Consider the following 15,638-nt stretch of genomic DNA (forward strand, 5'->3'; position numbering starts at 1 on the left):
GCATGCCGGCAGTGCTTCCAGTGCTGACAATTACGTTGATGGCAGCCACTCGGACATCTTACTAACCCCTCTGCCGTCCCTACATGTGTTAGCCTTGCATTTGTGTTTCTGGGACATGTTCAGCTGAATGGTACATTGTCCAGAGATGAGCCGCTTGGTCCCGACATTATTCCACTGGTTCTACTGGCAAGCCCTGATTAATTTGAAAACGCTGTCCCTGGTCCAAGATTCTATTTTGCAGGAATGTGTTTTCACATTTCTATCCCTCCCTCTGCTATCCGCAAGGATCCACTAAGCCTAGCTTCTGTTGCGGGGCTGTTTCTAGGGAAGTACTGATGCTTCCCATCAAACTGTTGAGGAGCTGCTTCTAAGTCAAAATGCATGTTTCACCAACTAGCATGCAATTTTGTTGGTGAATAGCAAGGCAAGCAGCATTGAACAATAGCTTTTTTAACATTAATAATATTCCCTACAATACGTTTTGGCACTAAATGTTATAAGTAACCGATATTTCTTTTTGGTGTATTTAGTGGGACTCAGTTAATTGACCATTAATGGATGTAAAGAGGAATTGGCCTTTCTGTGTTGTCAACTCCCCGCGCTAATTACAACATTTCCAAAATGGGACACAGGAAAACAGAAAATGAGTCGCACATTGACCTTTTTAAATCCACACCCCATCCATTAAAAATAGCATAGAGTCAATGTATAGGGACTAATGGGTGGCATAGGTAAGTAACCCTAGCATAATGTTGATGCTGCTGTCTAGCAAGTTGATGTTAATGAGAATTAAAATTTTCCTGCTGCGTTTCTGTTTTTTTGGTTACTTTTTTCCCCCCACTTGTTAATACTCATGTAACCACTTTCGGAACAAATTCAACATCTCACTTCTACTGGTGACTCAAGCAAATCCATAACCAGTCAGCTTCAGGTTTTATTCCTTGTCCTTTGTTATACTTAGACCCCTATCTCCATCACCTTTTTCTCTTCATGGACATTCTAACCATCAGTAACCCTTGTCTGTATACATACTCCCAGACCTGCCCTGACCTTTTCTAGCTCCTTTGCCAACCCTTTGGGCCCACAACAATAAGTACCTTGTGTCACAGCTGCTCAGATCTAAGGCCCATGGTGCATTGGGTGGTATTCAGCCTGCTTTCTAATGGGCAGTTTGTAATGTATGTTAGTTTAGTTTCATTTATATATCGCTTTATATCCAGGATGACATTCTGAAGAACTCTGGGTGAATGATTAGCATGTTATTTCATAGGGTGTAATTGGTTGAAAAAAAGTCTGTAGTGCACTCTAAGGAAAGTAGTTTAGTGTTCTGCATGATGATTTGTGGCTTGGTGTTTGTGTTGGGATCCTGTATTTGTGCTTAAGTGTGAGCTGAAGGAAAATTAGATCTATGTGAATATGTAGCTGTGTCTACCATCGTTAAGTCGGATATTGGTGCCTCCCCACTGCTAAGAACAAGCATTTGCAATGCAATAGATCTCGCATTTGCAAGAGTTTAACCGATTGTAATTGACAATGTCTTTTATTTACGTTTTAAAAACCAACACATAAATAAAAGGCATTGCAATTTACAATGCCAATGGTTCAAACTCTAACAACTGCGAGACCTATTGCATTGCAAATGCTTGTTACTCTTAACTCGTTGCTGGCATACATTTTCAGACATTTTGTTTTATTAGCAGAAAAGTATTTCTTTTGGCAATAAAACAAAGAAGCTCTCCTGAGATAATTTTAAAGTCAAAGCCCGCAGTCCAATTTAGTGGTTTGTTGAAAGAGCTATTGTTTACAGTACTTAAAGTGGGCTTGATTCCGCCCATTGCTTATCATTGGATCTTTCCAATTTCATTTGTTTCCTGCTTATTTTGTCATTCCTTCCTCCTCTTATGTTGGTCCCTCCCTTCGATCATAGCTAATTTGCCATACTCTTGATGCATCCTTCCACTGCTTGCATTCAGGGATCTTCTTCTATCTTCTACATTCTGCTTTCTGATAGATGGATGTATAGTTGTATTCATTGATTCCTCACCTTTTGAATTCCACCAGGTGGTGTACTGTGTATAGAGGTTTTTCTACGCATTGCTCCTGTGTGGCGGTAGGTGGGGCCATCATGCTCTGCAGCAATCTCATCTGCCACTGGAAGTACCTGCACAGAGCCTTATAAAGGCATTACTCCTATGCTCTGGTTTGATTACTTTGTGTTCTGTGCCATCCAAAGTGGACTTTTCAGTATTTAACAGACTTCCAAAAGAGGTTTTCTTTGACCGTGTTCAAAGGATTTTTCTACTGAAGACTACTGATTTCAAAGCGGGCCACACCAGCAAGAAGTAGCTGTTGGTAGCAGGCCCACATGACGTCTTTCTGTGGTGCCTTGGATCTCCTCAGCCAGTTTAGCATTGCATTCGCTAAAGATACATTCATGCCCTATGGGACGTGAAGTGTGAGATAATGCCAGCGGTCCCTGACTGCCAAAATGCGGTAAAATACATTTTGTGAGCCAGGCGGTACACCACAGATTGGGTAGATTGGACTGGTGATTTGTTGCCATGCCTGGCTGTGTGCTACAGGTTTCTTTGGAGGCATGCAGGCATCCCTCATGGCTATGCCCTTTGTCTCCAGGCTGTTTGGTGACACAGTGGTTTCAGCTTTAGAAAGATTGTAAGAAGGCTGTGCCATTGCTTGATCCTTGTGGTGACTTTCCCTGGCTCAACAGTTCTATCACAAATAACAGAGGTTCAGGGGTTACTTCGGAACCTAGGCAGAGACAGCCATCTCTACCTGTGTAACATGCTGTCGAGCATTTTGTGGCCATGTGTCAAGGTAGGGTGTTTGCAGAGGACTAAGCCACCATTGACATTATGGAACCTAGTCTTCCTCTACCCTTGCTGTGGCCATGTCACTCTGATTGCCTCTTCAGAACTCACCTGCTGTGGGGAGGAGGGGGGGGGGCAGAATATGCTTTTACCTGCCCAGCTGGTGTACTGTTACTTTGGATGAGTGGGCCCTGCAGATTGTTAGTCACAGTTATGCCCTTTCCTTTCTGTCAATATCTCAATTCCTTTTGTTTGCTCTTAAACCGTGGCAGAAAACGCCTCCTTCTTTGCCAAAGCGATTCTGTAGTAGATGGGCAATAAGAGTCCCCAGGCAGGAGGGAGTTAGCCAGTATTTACTTATTTAGGCCCAAAAGCCATGGTAGCCGACACCAATTTTGGACCTTCCTAGATTAAGTAACTGTCTCTGTTTTTTAATCTTTTTGCAAGCTCCTTCCTTTCTTGAGCTCCTTCCTTCCTTTAGCTCCTTCCTTTTTTTAGCACTGTCCTTGAGAACTGTCCTTTCTTGAGCTCCCTCCGGCCTCAGTCCTTGAGCTCCCTCCGGCCTCTGTCCTTGAGCTGAGCTCCCTCCGGCCTCTGTCCTTGAGCTGAGCTCCCTCCGGCCTCTGTCCTTGAGCTGAGCTCCCTCCGGCCTCTGTCCTTGAGCTGAGCTCCCTCCGGCCTCTGTCCTTGAGCTGAGCTCCCTCCGGCCTCTGTCCTTGAGCTGAGCTCCCTCCGGCCTCTGTCCTTGAGCTGAGCTCCCTCCGGCCTCTGTCCTTGAGCTGAGCTCCCTCCGGCCTCTGTCCTTGAGCTGAGCTCCCTCCGGCCTCTTTGCTTGGGCGCCTTCCTTTCGACTTCTGTGCTTGGGCGTGTTTCTTTGGAGGGACAAATTAAAAATACTTACCTTGGCCTTTGTGCTCTCCACCTCCCGTCTTGGGAATTGGATAGTGTCCTTGAACCTGCAGGACATTTACTGTTATATGCCTGCCCTGCAGTCCCAGAGGCAGTTCCTCCCCTTTCCTACTTTTTGTCTTACTTACTTGACTAGCTGGGGAAGTCAAACTTGTCAGCCAGTTGCAAACCAACGGAGGATCACCATCTCACTTCTTTTACCTATGGTTCTCCATCAATGAGCCAAAAGTCCACATTCAGCTAAGGCAGAGGATTCCCTTTCAGGGGCTGGTCTGGACACAATGGCAGTTAATGTTTTTCTGCTCCCACAGTGAGCCTGGGATATTCCAGATATGATCCAGATGTTTTGGGCTTGGTCCTGTGTTCCGTCAGACAGTTCTGAGAATTTTTGGTCTCCTAGGCTACTGCCTCTTGGCACTTGCTGCCTCTGCAGCAGAACCTCCGCTTCAGTGGATTTAACACTAGGAGTGCCTCAAACAATATTTTTGTGTAGGATGCGGCAACTGGGACCTCTGATAATGAATGAAGGCTTCTAACCTGACTTGCCAGGCTGGACTCTCTCTAACCCATCCTGAGCCCAAATTGTTGACTAATGCATTGACTGGGCTTGGAGTAGTGGGAGCACAATGTGGAGCTCAGGGGCTTCAGGTATCCACTGGAACAGATGTACAGATCAGCAGGGAGCCATTCTCAACTAGCTACATTTTAATTAACCCTGGCACCATCACTCTACTCGCTTTGTTTTATTGAAAATCCATTTTCTTTTAAAATCCTCTTTCAAAAAAAATGTTTGCTTGCTTTTTTTGTTTAAATGTCTTTATTTGCATTTTTTTTTATAATTGTTACAGTATCCACATAGTTTATAGTGCTAAATATATAATGGGATCCATCAGATGGAGTTTACATATACATAACTTGATATCAAGACATGACAACTTGTTTATATTAACTAAATTAAGGAGGTACCTCAGTTCTCAATGATTTAACAAGTTACATTATAGCTTTTATGCCCAACGGGAATAGTATTTGAAATGTCCTGTTTCCAAGTCGTGCCATATCTCGATAGATTCGTGTATTGATCTGTCCACTGTGATTTTTGCTAGGCCTTTGTGGCCTGTGTTGTAGAGTAGGGCAATTTATATTTAACATAAAAATAAATTTTTAACACCAACACACAATCGCTCTAGGCTATTATTAATGGCTCCGCCATGAGAGTATCCATCCCTAAGCCTCATGTCCACCCTCGCAAAACAGGGTGAACTATAATTCGAGTTCATCCCAGCTCCAAAGTGTATCAACACTACTCTCTTATGTAGTATCGGTACCAAATAATTGGGTCTAGAACCTGGGTTGTATGTTGCTTATGGGCCTGTATCAGACCCAATCCTGTCACCATTTTGCGAATTACCCACAGATTCTTGATCTACCTATTTCAGCTCCATTAATATTGTGTCCCAGCATTGCGCAATGGGGTATTTGCGCAGGCCAGCCATCTCTTCCCTGTATAGAGCCGTGCTTTATGCCTGCGCCCATACCACCATTGATTTTTTCCAGTTGTTGAGGGCGTGGGGGTTTCTGTTTTTCCATCATTTAGTGGTTAGCCTTTTAGCAACCATAAGGCCTAGATCTGTGAACCTAGAAGTGACTGTGTTTCAAAACCTTTTTGCTTGTTATATCATTACACTTCATCCAGAATTTCTTTAGTGATAACTTTTTTTTAAAATCACATTTAAAACAAAGTTCAAGTCTCATGTGAGAAAAGTCAAGAGAAAAGTTATTAGCGGATTCAAAAAATAAGACACTTTCAAGTAGGTTTCTTAAAGGAAAATAACTGCCAATCCCATTTAATTATACCATCTCCATGGCATATTACGATCCTTTAGTCTTGATCATGGTTTTAAATTGCACCTTGAATCCACATGACGTGACACTCAACCTCCCATTCCAAGGAACCAAAAGGCAGTTATTTTATGCAGTTAGATCATCTTAGTATGTACCCACTGTGGTAGCCATTCATTGAGGATAAAAAAACACATCTATACAATCTGTCATGCTTTGATTATGAGACCTACTTGGAAGCGTCTTTATTTTTCTAAACTTTTTGTTGCAACCAGACCTCGAGTGTTGCTAACTACATTTCACTGTTTTGGTTTGCCTTTATTCCTTCCCCTTGGGGCACTCTGGGGGATTCCCTCCAGAAGGGTGCCATTTTCACACGTCTCGCTCATATGGTGCAGGCAAGAGTTGAGGAGGTAAAGACCAGCTTTTAAGGAAGGAGAAGGCCACTGTTTAAGAAACAATGGAATGTTCTAATAGGTTTGGTGATGGTTCCTTTCCACTTCTAAGTTTTGAGGAGCCATCAGAAGAAGCACACCATTGGATTTCTCCAATGCTCTCTGAATTCAACTTTTGCAGTGATCGTAAGGGATCTATCCCACAGGTGGCCATAAATTCTCATTGGAGACTGGATGCATGGAAGAAGGACTTAGTACAGGCTGCTGTACTAATGAAGGGCTGATGCGTTCTTTATATCATTAAGTCACTGTTCTTGAGCCAACTTACTCATTTTCAGGGAACGTTTCTACAGACCTACAAAAGTGATCATTCCCCCAGGGGAAAAAATCACGTACTCAAAGTATCTGTAATCTATCAAGTCAAATTACCTTTTCTCTTCTGATCCAGTTGTTGCATAGTCTACTTAATAAGATCACAGCAGCCCTAGTGATACACAAGAAGAGTTGTTTGACACTAGAATGTACTGTTTCCGTGTGGTATGAGTACATCCATTTAAACCTTTCTCAATATTTGTAGAAGAAATCTAATGCCTTCTGTAATCCTTCCCAGTGGAGCCTTAAAAGAATCACGATCACAATGAAATCCTTCTCTCTCATGATGATTAAACCTTTCAGCTTTACTGGACAGCCACATTTTTTGCCACATTTTTCGTCAAGACCACTTAACGTCCAGAGACCTTGGACAGAACTTTCGTGTTGAATGATGCTCTTTCTAAAATTGTTAAAGAATAGAATGTAATTGACTGCAATTACTATAGTAGCACTATTTTTACATTTCCCTGCCTGTTCTTTGGTGATCCAGTACTGTGAGCACAAGATGGTTCCTGGTTTATTTTCTTTACTCTTCCTTGTACCATCTGGCAGATAATTTCTATCAGTACACAAGTGGCATGGCGAGGGGAGAATTATGGTCCTTCTGCAGGTGCTTGGGTGTTCACACCACCTGTAATATTTCTCTTATCGGAGGTGGTGGGTTAGCGGGGGGTCACAAATTAAATAGAGGAGTAGTCTGTTTCCAGTAATGCCACTGACTGTTTCAGTAAAACTAATTAGGATGTGCTCACTTGACGAATGGCCTTTTAACCTAACTTAAACAACCACCCAAACCTACCAAGTTTGGTAGTGTTTGACTTCCCGTAGAATCCATGGTGTTCTACCAGGCTGTAAGATGTCAGATAGGAACCATTTGTACTTCAGTTGTAAAGGCCTTTTTAGCATACCCTTGTATGGAGGTGGTGTCCTGTTCTCCCCCAGTAAAAGTTTGACAAGTAACTGAGAACTTGCGCCTTTGCCCTTTTGTGTTTGTGTATTCTTCACTTCTATTTGACCTCGAGACTATGAAGGCTGTTTGGTGTCTCTTTTGGGCACCATGTGGAAGGCCCTGCAAGATAGTGTCTCTGCTGCCTGTGCTTTGTCTAACAGTGGACATGACACGCTTTCAACTCATTGGTTAAGCTCCCATCTCTGAAACTGGAATTTTATGGTTTGTGATGACAGTGTAGTTAAAGGCATCATCTACATTCAGTTGTATTTTCTGGATTTGTTAGTCTGTTTTGAATCAAAAAGATAACTTTTAACTGTTCTGATGGGCCTGACCACCTTCCGAGAAAACCCACCATGACAAGGAAAAGAGTTAAGATTGTGCTCCTTAGTGATTTGAGGAATAGTACTTTACCAGGGGTATAACTTTTGGCTGACCTCCTTGAGGGCTTAGAATAAGCCCTGAACTTTGAAGAATGGTTGCAGCTTGAATGAACAGAAAGAAAGCTAACTTGCCTTTTGTGAATGATATGCCAGTTTGGTCAGGAAGACACGTCGATTGAAGATCAACATGGAGTTCTCCTCCTTGGACTAAGCCGCTGATGTCTTTGCAGAAAAGCTGCCCAGAGTTAAAGAAACAACTGAAGATCAATGTCTAGAGTTGTTGGTTTTTAGTCTTCCTTTCCTGCTCCCCCAGTCAGGAGGGACTTGGAGGATGTTTCTTTCTCTTGGGTTTCCAGTCACCCTCTTTCCAGAGCAATCGTACAAGATAGGTATCTTTCTTGTATGATTCTAGAGAATTTCACTCTGAGTTTAAGGCTCAAAGTAATTGAGCCTGAGAGTCCAGCCAGTGCCCCCGGATAGGAAGGGTTTGAGAGTAACCAGATTGTTTTGCAATAAAGGCTATCAAGTTTGGTATCCTGTGGACACCCTAGTGGGTGCTGACCCATTCCTGCCTTGATTACCATTGAAAATACATTTCAAGGCTTGGAACCAATTTTGTTCTTAGCTGGCATCCTGGCTCAAGACCTGCTGACCGACCCCCTGTAGCCACGTTGAACTGGACACTGACAAGCCTTGGCATCATAAAGCATTTTTGAGTTGGATAGGACTTTATGTGGGTGATGAATTTTTAAAACGAAAGCGTTTTGAAGTGTTTATACCCGAAGGTCAGCAGCAGGGTCTCAACGCTGCTGATTTTATCCAGTTTGCATACAGACACACTGAAAAATAGTAGTTCTGTTACATTTATCTTTTTGTCTGGTACATTTTGTACAGCTTACTTTGTAGAATTTATCGGAAGTCCTGCCAAGTCCCAAGGAACAGACAAATGCACCCCTACAGGATAACTTGTCCAAAAGCCTCTTATGTAAAAATTACTGTACCTAGTGTGTAAATGCTGTCAAGACATTCACAGTTGTAGTAGTTCGGGTATTTGAGATGGTACCTTTTCTCTTTTTTTGTGACTCTTCTGTTTAATTGATTTTTCATTTTCTATTTATTTACTTACAAGTTTAAGTCCTATTGTTATTTGAGATTACAACACTGACTACACATTGAATTGGAGTATTATTTAATGTGTCATGGTATTCGGAGTTTCTAATCCTGACTGCTCATGTATACCACTTGAAGGTTCTGTGGATTTAAAAAAAATGTTTCTCATTATTTGCTGAAGTGTAACCAGTTTTTAATTATTTTATTTTGCCTGACCGACCTGGGATTAGATAGAGTCCAAAATATTTTTTTACATACATGTTTTTGTTTTAGCTTTTATAAATTACTTAAATTAAGGTTCACCAGCCTAGTGTCTGTATCTTATTATGTTATTTTTAATGTTATTATGTTAAGTTCATGTTTCAGTTTATAAGAACAGTGCAACAGCAGGGTCCTTTGGCTCTTGTCAGTTCCTTCTTAATAAATATCAGGGGTTTACTGCCACCGTCCCTCTGCAGTTTCACAGCTGTGATGGTTTTCCCATGTTCCCATTGCTTTAGCTGGACAGCGGACTTCTCACAATTCCCAGAGGCTCATAAATGGGTGAAACATGGGGGTCTGAACATGAACTTCCAAAGATCGCTGCCATCTTGGGTGGCAGCCCCTCAAAAACACTTTTTGTGTAGCTATCTTAGCAAGTTCACCATGGTTCAAAGTTGTGTCAAACTCCTAGGTAGTTTGACTCACAGGGGCACCACCGCCTGAAAGATACAGAACTGTGATGCTTTATTGGATAATCACACAGTTCAAATATTACAGGCAAGTAACTTGTCTTTTTTTGCATTTCTGTTGCTTTTTCTAAAAATGACCCTTGCCTAAATTGCAAATCAAAATCTGATCTCTGGAAGCAAAAACGTAGCAATACTATTTGTAGAAATTCCAGCCCCTTGCCCAAGGGTGTTGCATATGCTGGCATTTTGTCAAACCAAGTCCCTAACAATTTATTCCTGGGATTCCAGGGTTTGTTTTTATGAACCCGTGTGGGATTGTTTTATGACTGATTTACCATCTTTTGCTTTCAGTTCAAAGTTGAGCAGTGGCTCAGGGGCAGGAAGGACATCCAGGCCAGGCAGGACCAGTGACTCCCCATGGTTTCTGTCTGGTTCTGAAACTCTGGGCAGACTGGCAGGCAACACCCTTGGGTAAGTTCTGGTAGGGTTGAAATTTAGCCATTCTGTACTCTAGTGTAGTAATACTTAATTGGTACTAGAGTTTACAGTGCACATGTAGGAGGAGCTGCACCCATTTCTTGGAAAAAGGGCAGCAAAGTGTAAGCTTCCTACAAGCATAGGTCTGTGTAGTTTGAAATAAACTGTGCTGATTGAAGAAAGTGTGTGCTCTATGAAATTCTTAATATTGTTTTAATATTTAAACTAACAAATACAGTTCTTAGGTTTTTTGTACTGACATACGTTCACAAGCAACAACTGCATATGGAGTAGAGATGCTGGCCATTTAAGTGTCACAGCCCTTCCAAAATCCACAATGCTGTGTTCCCAGCTCAGTCAATTAGTTGAATTTTCTAATTTAGCAGAGAGCATCTCTGAATGCTAGGAGACACCCTTCAGGACTTGCAATTTTTTAAACCAAAATTCTGTATCAGAGTGATGGGCCTTTTTTCTCTCCCTTTTCACCCAGTCTCCCTCAGGATATGGAGTATAAAACACGTTTCTACAGCCCAAGGCCGACCTTTTTACACCTAGGCTGCGGGTGGTCTTATGACATGAAGTCACGCAAATCTTCTGCTTATGAAATCTAAATAGTGTAGCAAGCATTAGGAGACCCCACCCCATCAAGAAAACAATGAATATTTTTAAGCCACCAACTGTTGAATCAGAATGCTGTGTTCCGGCCCTCTAAATTTGGTGATTTATTGCCTGCCATTCCTCCTAAGCTTTGCAATTTCGCTATTTTAAAGAAGTTCTCTGATGGCAAGGCCACATACTGCAGAAGACTGCTACTAAATTAGGCTCATGGAGGGAAGGGGGTGTGGTTTGTTAGTTGATTCATGGTAGGACGTCCAGCTCTGAAAGCAGGCATACAGCCTGTAGCACATGAACGTGCCAGACTGGCAGAATGATTAGCCTGTTACTGATAGCAATAATTTAATCTGCATTGAAGATCCTTACTTAGGGCTTGCTTGCACCATTTACCAACATGTAGTTTTATAGCATGGCTATCTTAATCATTTGCTTAAAATGCTCACACAACCACCACTTTTCCAGAGAAATGGCTGATTCATCATGGAGTTACAAATGATATATTGAGGAACTGCTTATGCGCTGCTTTCTATTTACTGGACCGCTGGCATCCTTAAATGTTGCGTTTCTATTCCTACTGCAGCAGTTTCCCATTTTTTTATGGAAACAAATGCTACATTTGATTTTGAAATTTACTAAATATGATTTTCAAAGCTAGTTACGTAACCCGCTTTTCTTGCATGAGTCTGCTAAACTTTGTGAATAGTACACAAACCTATAATAAACAAGAAATAGAGGTGTGAAAAGTCTGTTTCATGGGCTAGTTCTTCGTTGCAAAGTCCAAATGTAAGTCACCGTATGTGAGATATTGCATTGAAGTTTAGAAATGTATTCTTACAGATTATTGGTGCTTAAACTGGTTACAAAAAGCCGAAGTGGTTAAGTTGATCTATGAATGAATCGCCCTTAAAGCTCAAGCCAAGCTGAGAATTTGCTTAACTCGCTCTTGACTGGTCATTGCTCTAAGGTCGTTTAAGTGTATACTAGTGGGTTATATATTTTTTTTTTTGACAGCAGAACAACCTGTCGCAAACTTGATAAAGCAACAAATCTCATGGTACTGCCAAGGTATTATTTGTTGGATGAGTAGTGCAAACCATAGTTGGTTTACATGGCTTCCAAAGAAGAACTTTGCGCCATTGTGCCAAGTGGTTGGAATGGGATTCACTGCCTTCCAGCAGAAGCAAGTGAAAGGGCTTTTGTAAGGCTACGAGTTAATTTGTAAAAATGAATTTACCAGCCGCTGAAAATATTTGTGGGACACATGTGTGTTTACTGAACTTGCTTGAGGCTGTCACCAACCAAGTAACCTCACCTCAGACATACTTACATCCAGTTCTTTAATTACCTTACTTGAGTTAAGCAGTCTGTTACTAGTACTCCCTTTATCTAGAGCATCATTAATACTATAAATTCCTTTTGAAAATTATCATTTTATGTTCATCATTAATTATGATTAAATACTCTGTGACAGTGACTGATGTGACCTGATTAGGTGCATCTTTCTTAAGTTGCATTCATTCTGTGGTATACTAACAGGTGCACGTGTAACCCTCTTTGTTTATGTCAAAGATGATTTCTCTCGCAGTTGTGCAGTCATGATTAATTCTCTGCTGTCTTTTCTAGCCTTTCTTAGTATATGTTGAGTACCTGCATGTGTAAAATCTGGCTTGCTTTTAATCTTGTGAAAATGTACTTCCCTGTTATAAGGTGCACCAGTGAAAGTTGTGGAAACACCTGGTGACTATCCTATTGATCTGATTGTGTTGAGCTGGCCCCCTTTTATATGTTAGAGTTGCAGCTTACTTTTTCTTGATTGACTCCACATGCAAAACAGGTTGCTGCAAGAGTTGAATCTCATTATGGGATTTTTACAAAATCAGTTGTTTGCCTCTGATCATGGGTTATTGAACCTTCCCTAGATGTTCACTTGAGTATATGCTGTTAGTATTTGTGGAGTTAGCATTTGTACTTTGTTGAAGTCTATTGCAGCACACTGTTGCCTAAATGTGATGCCCTCTTCATAATGTTAAACCTGTGTTCATTGTTGACTACTTCTGAAGATGCAAAGCCAGTGCAAAACTACTTTGATAGCTTACACAACCTTTGAGTTGTTGAATATTATAACTGTCTACATCATATGACATTTTAAGGGGTGACTCATTATGTAGAACTCTTCCAGTGGCAGGTTTATAAGTAGTCTAGTGCTTCTGTGACCAAGTTAATGCTGATCAGTATTGAGTTGTATTTTTATTATGTTGTGTTTGTCACAGATTGTTTTGATGACCCTTTAAATAATACATGTTCTATTAAGAACTTTACTCTTAGTTTAATGATGCTTTGAAAATTCTTTGATTCTCTTTAGATCCCCTGTCCATTGTATTTTGGCTGCACTAGTAATCGGGACATGGTAAAGATAGTAAGAAAAAGCCATTTCCCTCTGTATGCATTTAGATCTCAGTCCTGCGTAGATGCATACTTGATTCTTATTGCAATTCACAGGGACCTGAAAACAAATGTAATGGTGTACATTTGACTAGAAAAAATATTTGCCTATGTGACAGAATGAACTTTGCTCACTGAAGTTATTCTACATGAGTGCATGTTGAATACTATTTTTCCTGAAAGTAGCTACTATTGGAGGAGGAAGAAATACGCTATAGAAGCGGGTCTCAGCAGTATTTCTATGATCAATATGGTCCAATTCTACTCCCTCATTACAGGCTTTATGAACAGATGTTTTAGAAGCCCTAGCTTAGAGACACCTTGAACAACTGTCTCTCCAAGTCAGTCTTATAACCCTGTCACTGACAGCAACCCTCTGGTGCCAAACTGGCTTGAATATTTCCTCTGTGAAAACACAAGATGGTACTGAATCTACCTTTGGGCTGTGGGAGCAGGCTTTGCTGACTTGCCCAGTGGATGGTTGCTGGTTGCTTGAAGATCCAAAGACATCCCAAGGCAGCATAGGCCTTTGGCCTGTCAGGCCTTGGCCACCATCTCTAAATTTGTTCTAAGTACTAGAGACCTGCCATGCATTATTACTAGCATAATTCCACCTGCTCACTATTGTGCTGTACAGCACTTTGGGTATCTTCGCTACTATTGCACATTCTCTCTGTAAACCAACCTTCATAATGTCCTACGTTTAATACAGCTTCTTAAAATAGGTTAAACATTGCCTGCTGTTTTCTGAATCTTAAGCAATTGATATAAATCCTAATTGGTAGGTTTGTATTTGAGATCAGATTCAGTAATTGCAAGAACCTTTCCCCTTGCTTGTTTGCTGATCTGCATTCCTGAGGTCTATGTAATTAATCTTTCAGTAACAGTACTCTGGAGTTGGGGCAACTTTGGAGACCACCACATGTAACGCTAAGAAATTTGCTAATGCTTTATCACATAAGAGGCATTTCCAGATGCCCTATGCGACCCTTGACCCTGTTTGCAGGCAGGTTGCTCCCCATGCCACATACCTCCACCTGACTACGCCCGTGCTTCCCCCCTGCATCTACTGAGTTCGAGACCCGCCTGGCAGGCCTTGGGCTGCCCGTAACCCTCTCTGCTCCACTATTGCCCCGGTGTTCTCCTTGTAATTTGTGCCCACTGCCTGTGTTTACTGCCGTTTTTCTCCCTAACTGCGTCTCTCCTCAGCTTTGGTTTCCATATAACTGCGCCTACTGCCCTATAATTTTGTCTGTTTCTCATCTTGTGCTCTCTGATTGTGTTTTTTCACCCCTCCCCGCGCCCCCTCGCCCCCCCGCCGGTCTCGCTGCTGCGGCCCCGCCCCCCGCTCCCATTCGTCTGCCGCCCCTCACCCAGCTGCCCCTCCCTCCCACCTCCCCTTTTATGGTGGCCGCACAGACAGCACACCTAAGGCAAGCCCGTCCGCGCCTGGACCGCGCCCAGCGCCAGAACCACTGGACCCCGAAGACATTGCGACACCCGACTGCACTACGACGCCAGCACCCTCCACGCACTCAACCAGGGACAAGAACACTCCTGCTACCGGGCCACTCCGAAGCGCACCCGAGGACCCTTCACCTGCCGGAACTGCAGCTTCACCAGCATCCGACCAGCGAAACCATCAATCAGCGAACCCAATCACCTGAGGTGCATCCTCCTCAACACTCGCTCCGCCCGCAAACACGCCATCGAACTCTGGGATCTCCTGGACTTAACCGCCCCAGACGACGCCTTCCTGACGGAGACCTGGCTGAACCCCGCCTCAGCCCCCGACATTGCTTTAGCCATCCCGGAAGGCTACAAGATCGCCCGCAGAGACCGCACTAACGGAGCAGGAGGTGGAATTGCCATCGTCCACAAAAGAACACCCTCAGCGTCTCGACCAGCACCGACGACATTCTCAGCACCGCCGAACACCTGCACTTCCAGATTCACACCGACCCCAATACCACCCTCAGAGGAACCCTGTAAAACCTGGGACCGCCAGTTCTCCGGGGGGTAGCATGGCTCAAGCAGGAAGGCGGCCAGGGGCTTATGTGTAAAGCAGCCACTTAACACACACGTCCAGTAAAACACACAGTGGCGCAATAATGGAGACCACACTAGGTATTGTATTTGAAAAATCAAGATCTTTTATATAGGCTTTCAATCAGAGCAAGGCATTGGTAATTCATTAGCATTTCAAATAAGCATTTCATTAAGACATTTCATGTATCATGTGCAGATTGCATTTCTTTTGAAGAGTAAGCATTTCAGTAAGGCTTTGCATTAAAATAACAGCTATCTCATCTATGCAATGAAACGTTAACTGACCCCGCCTGTCACATCAAACTCCTTGACAGGCAAAGGGGTAATGGTATAAACCTGGAGGATCCTACAAGAAGCGACAATTATAATGCATTTAAATAACACATCAAACCTCTCATGGTCGCTTCTCCTAGAAAGGAATAAAACACATCAGCAAGTACTTTTCAGGTTAACAAAGAACTTCAAAGAACACAGCCTTTAGTCATTTGTGACAAGCCTTTCTTGTGAATGCGGGTCGGCTGAGACCCAGATCAGATCATCAGAATACTAAGGAAGCCCACCTCTGCAAGAAAATTCAGTACAGTGAAGTGAATCTCCCT

At 42.6% G+C, this 15,638-nt stretch overlaps 1 protein-coding gene across 19 annotated transcripts in view; it reads left to right on the forward strand.

Moving 5' to 3' along the window:
* UBR5 (ubiquitin protein ligase E3 component n-recognin 5) overlaps positions 1-15,638 on the forward strand; it is a 2,132,574-nt gene that overhangs the window by 217,300 nt on the left and 1,899,636 nt on the right. For 12 of the 19 annotated variants that reach the window (XM_078686916.1, XM_078686920.1, XM_078686919.1 and 9 more), the window contains exon 5: positions 9,808-9,927. The exons of the other annotated variants lie outside the window; for them this stretch is intronic. In XM_078686916.1, the coding sequence (XP_078543042.1) occupies positions 9,808-9,927 (120 nt within the window). The remainder of the gene's footprint in view (positions 1-9,807; positions 9,928-15,638) is intronic. 19 annotated transcript variants of the gene reach the window in all.

This window comes from Lissotriton helveticus, chromosome 4_1 (genome assembly GCF_964261635.1).
Source record: "Lissotriton helveticus chromosome 4_1, aLisHel1.1, whole genome shotgun sequence".
Lineage (NCBI taxonomy): Eukaryota > Metazoa > Chordata > Amphibia > Caudata > Salamandridae > Lissotriton > Lissotriton helveticus.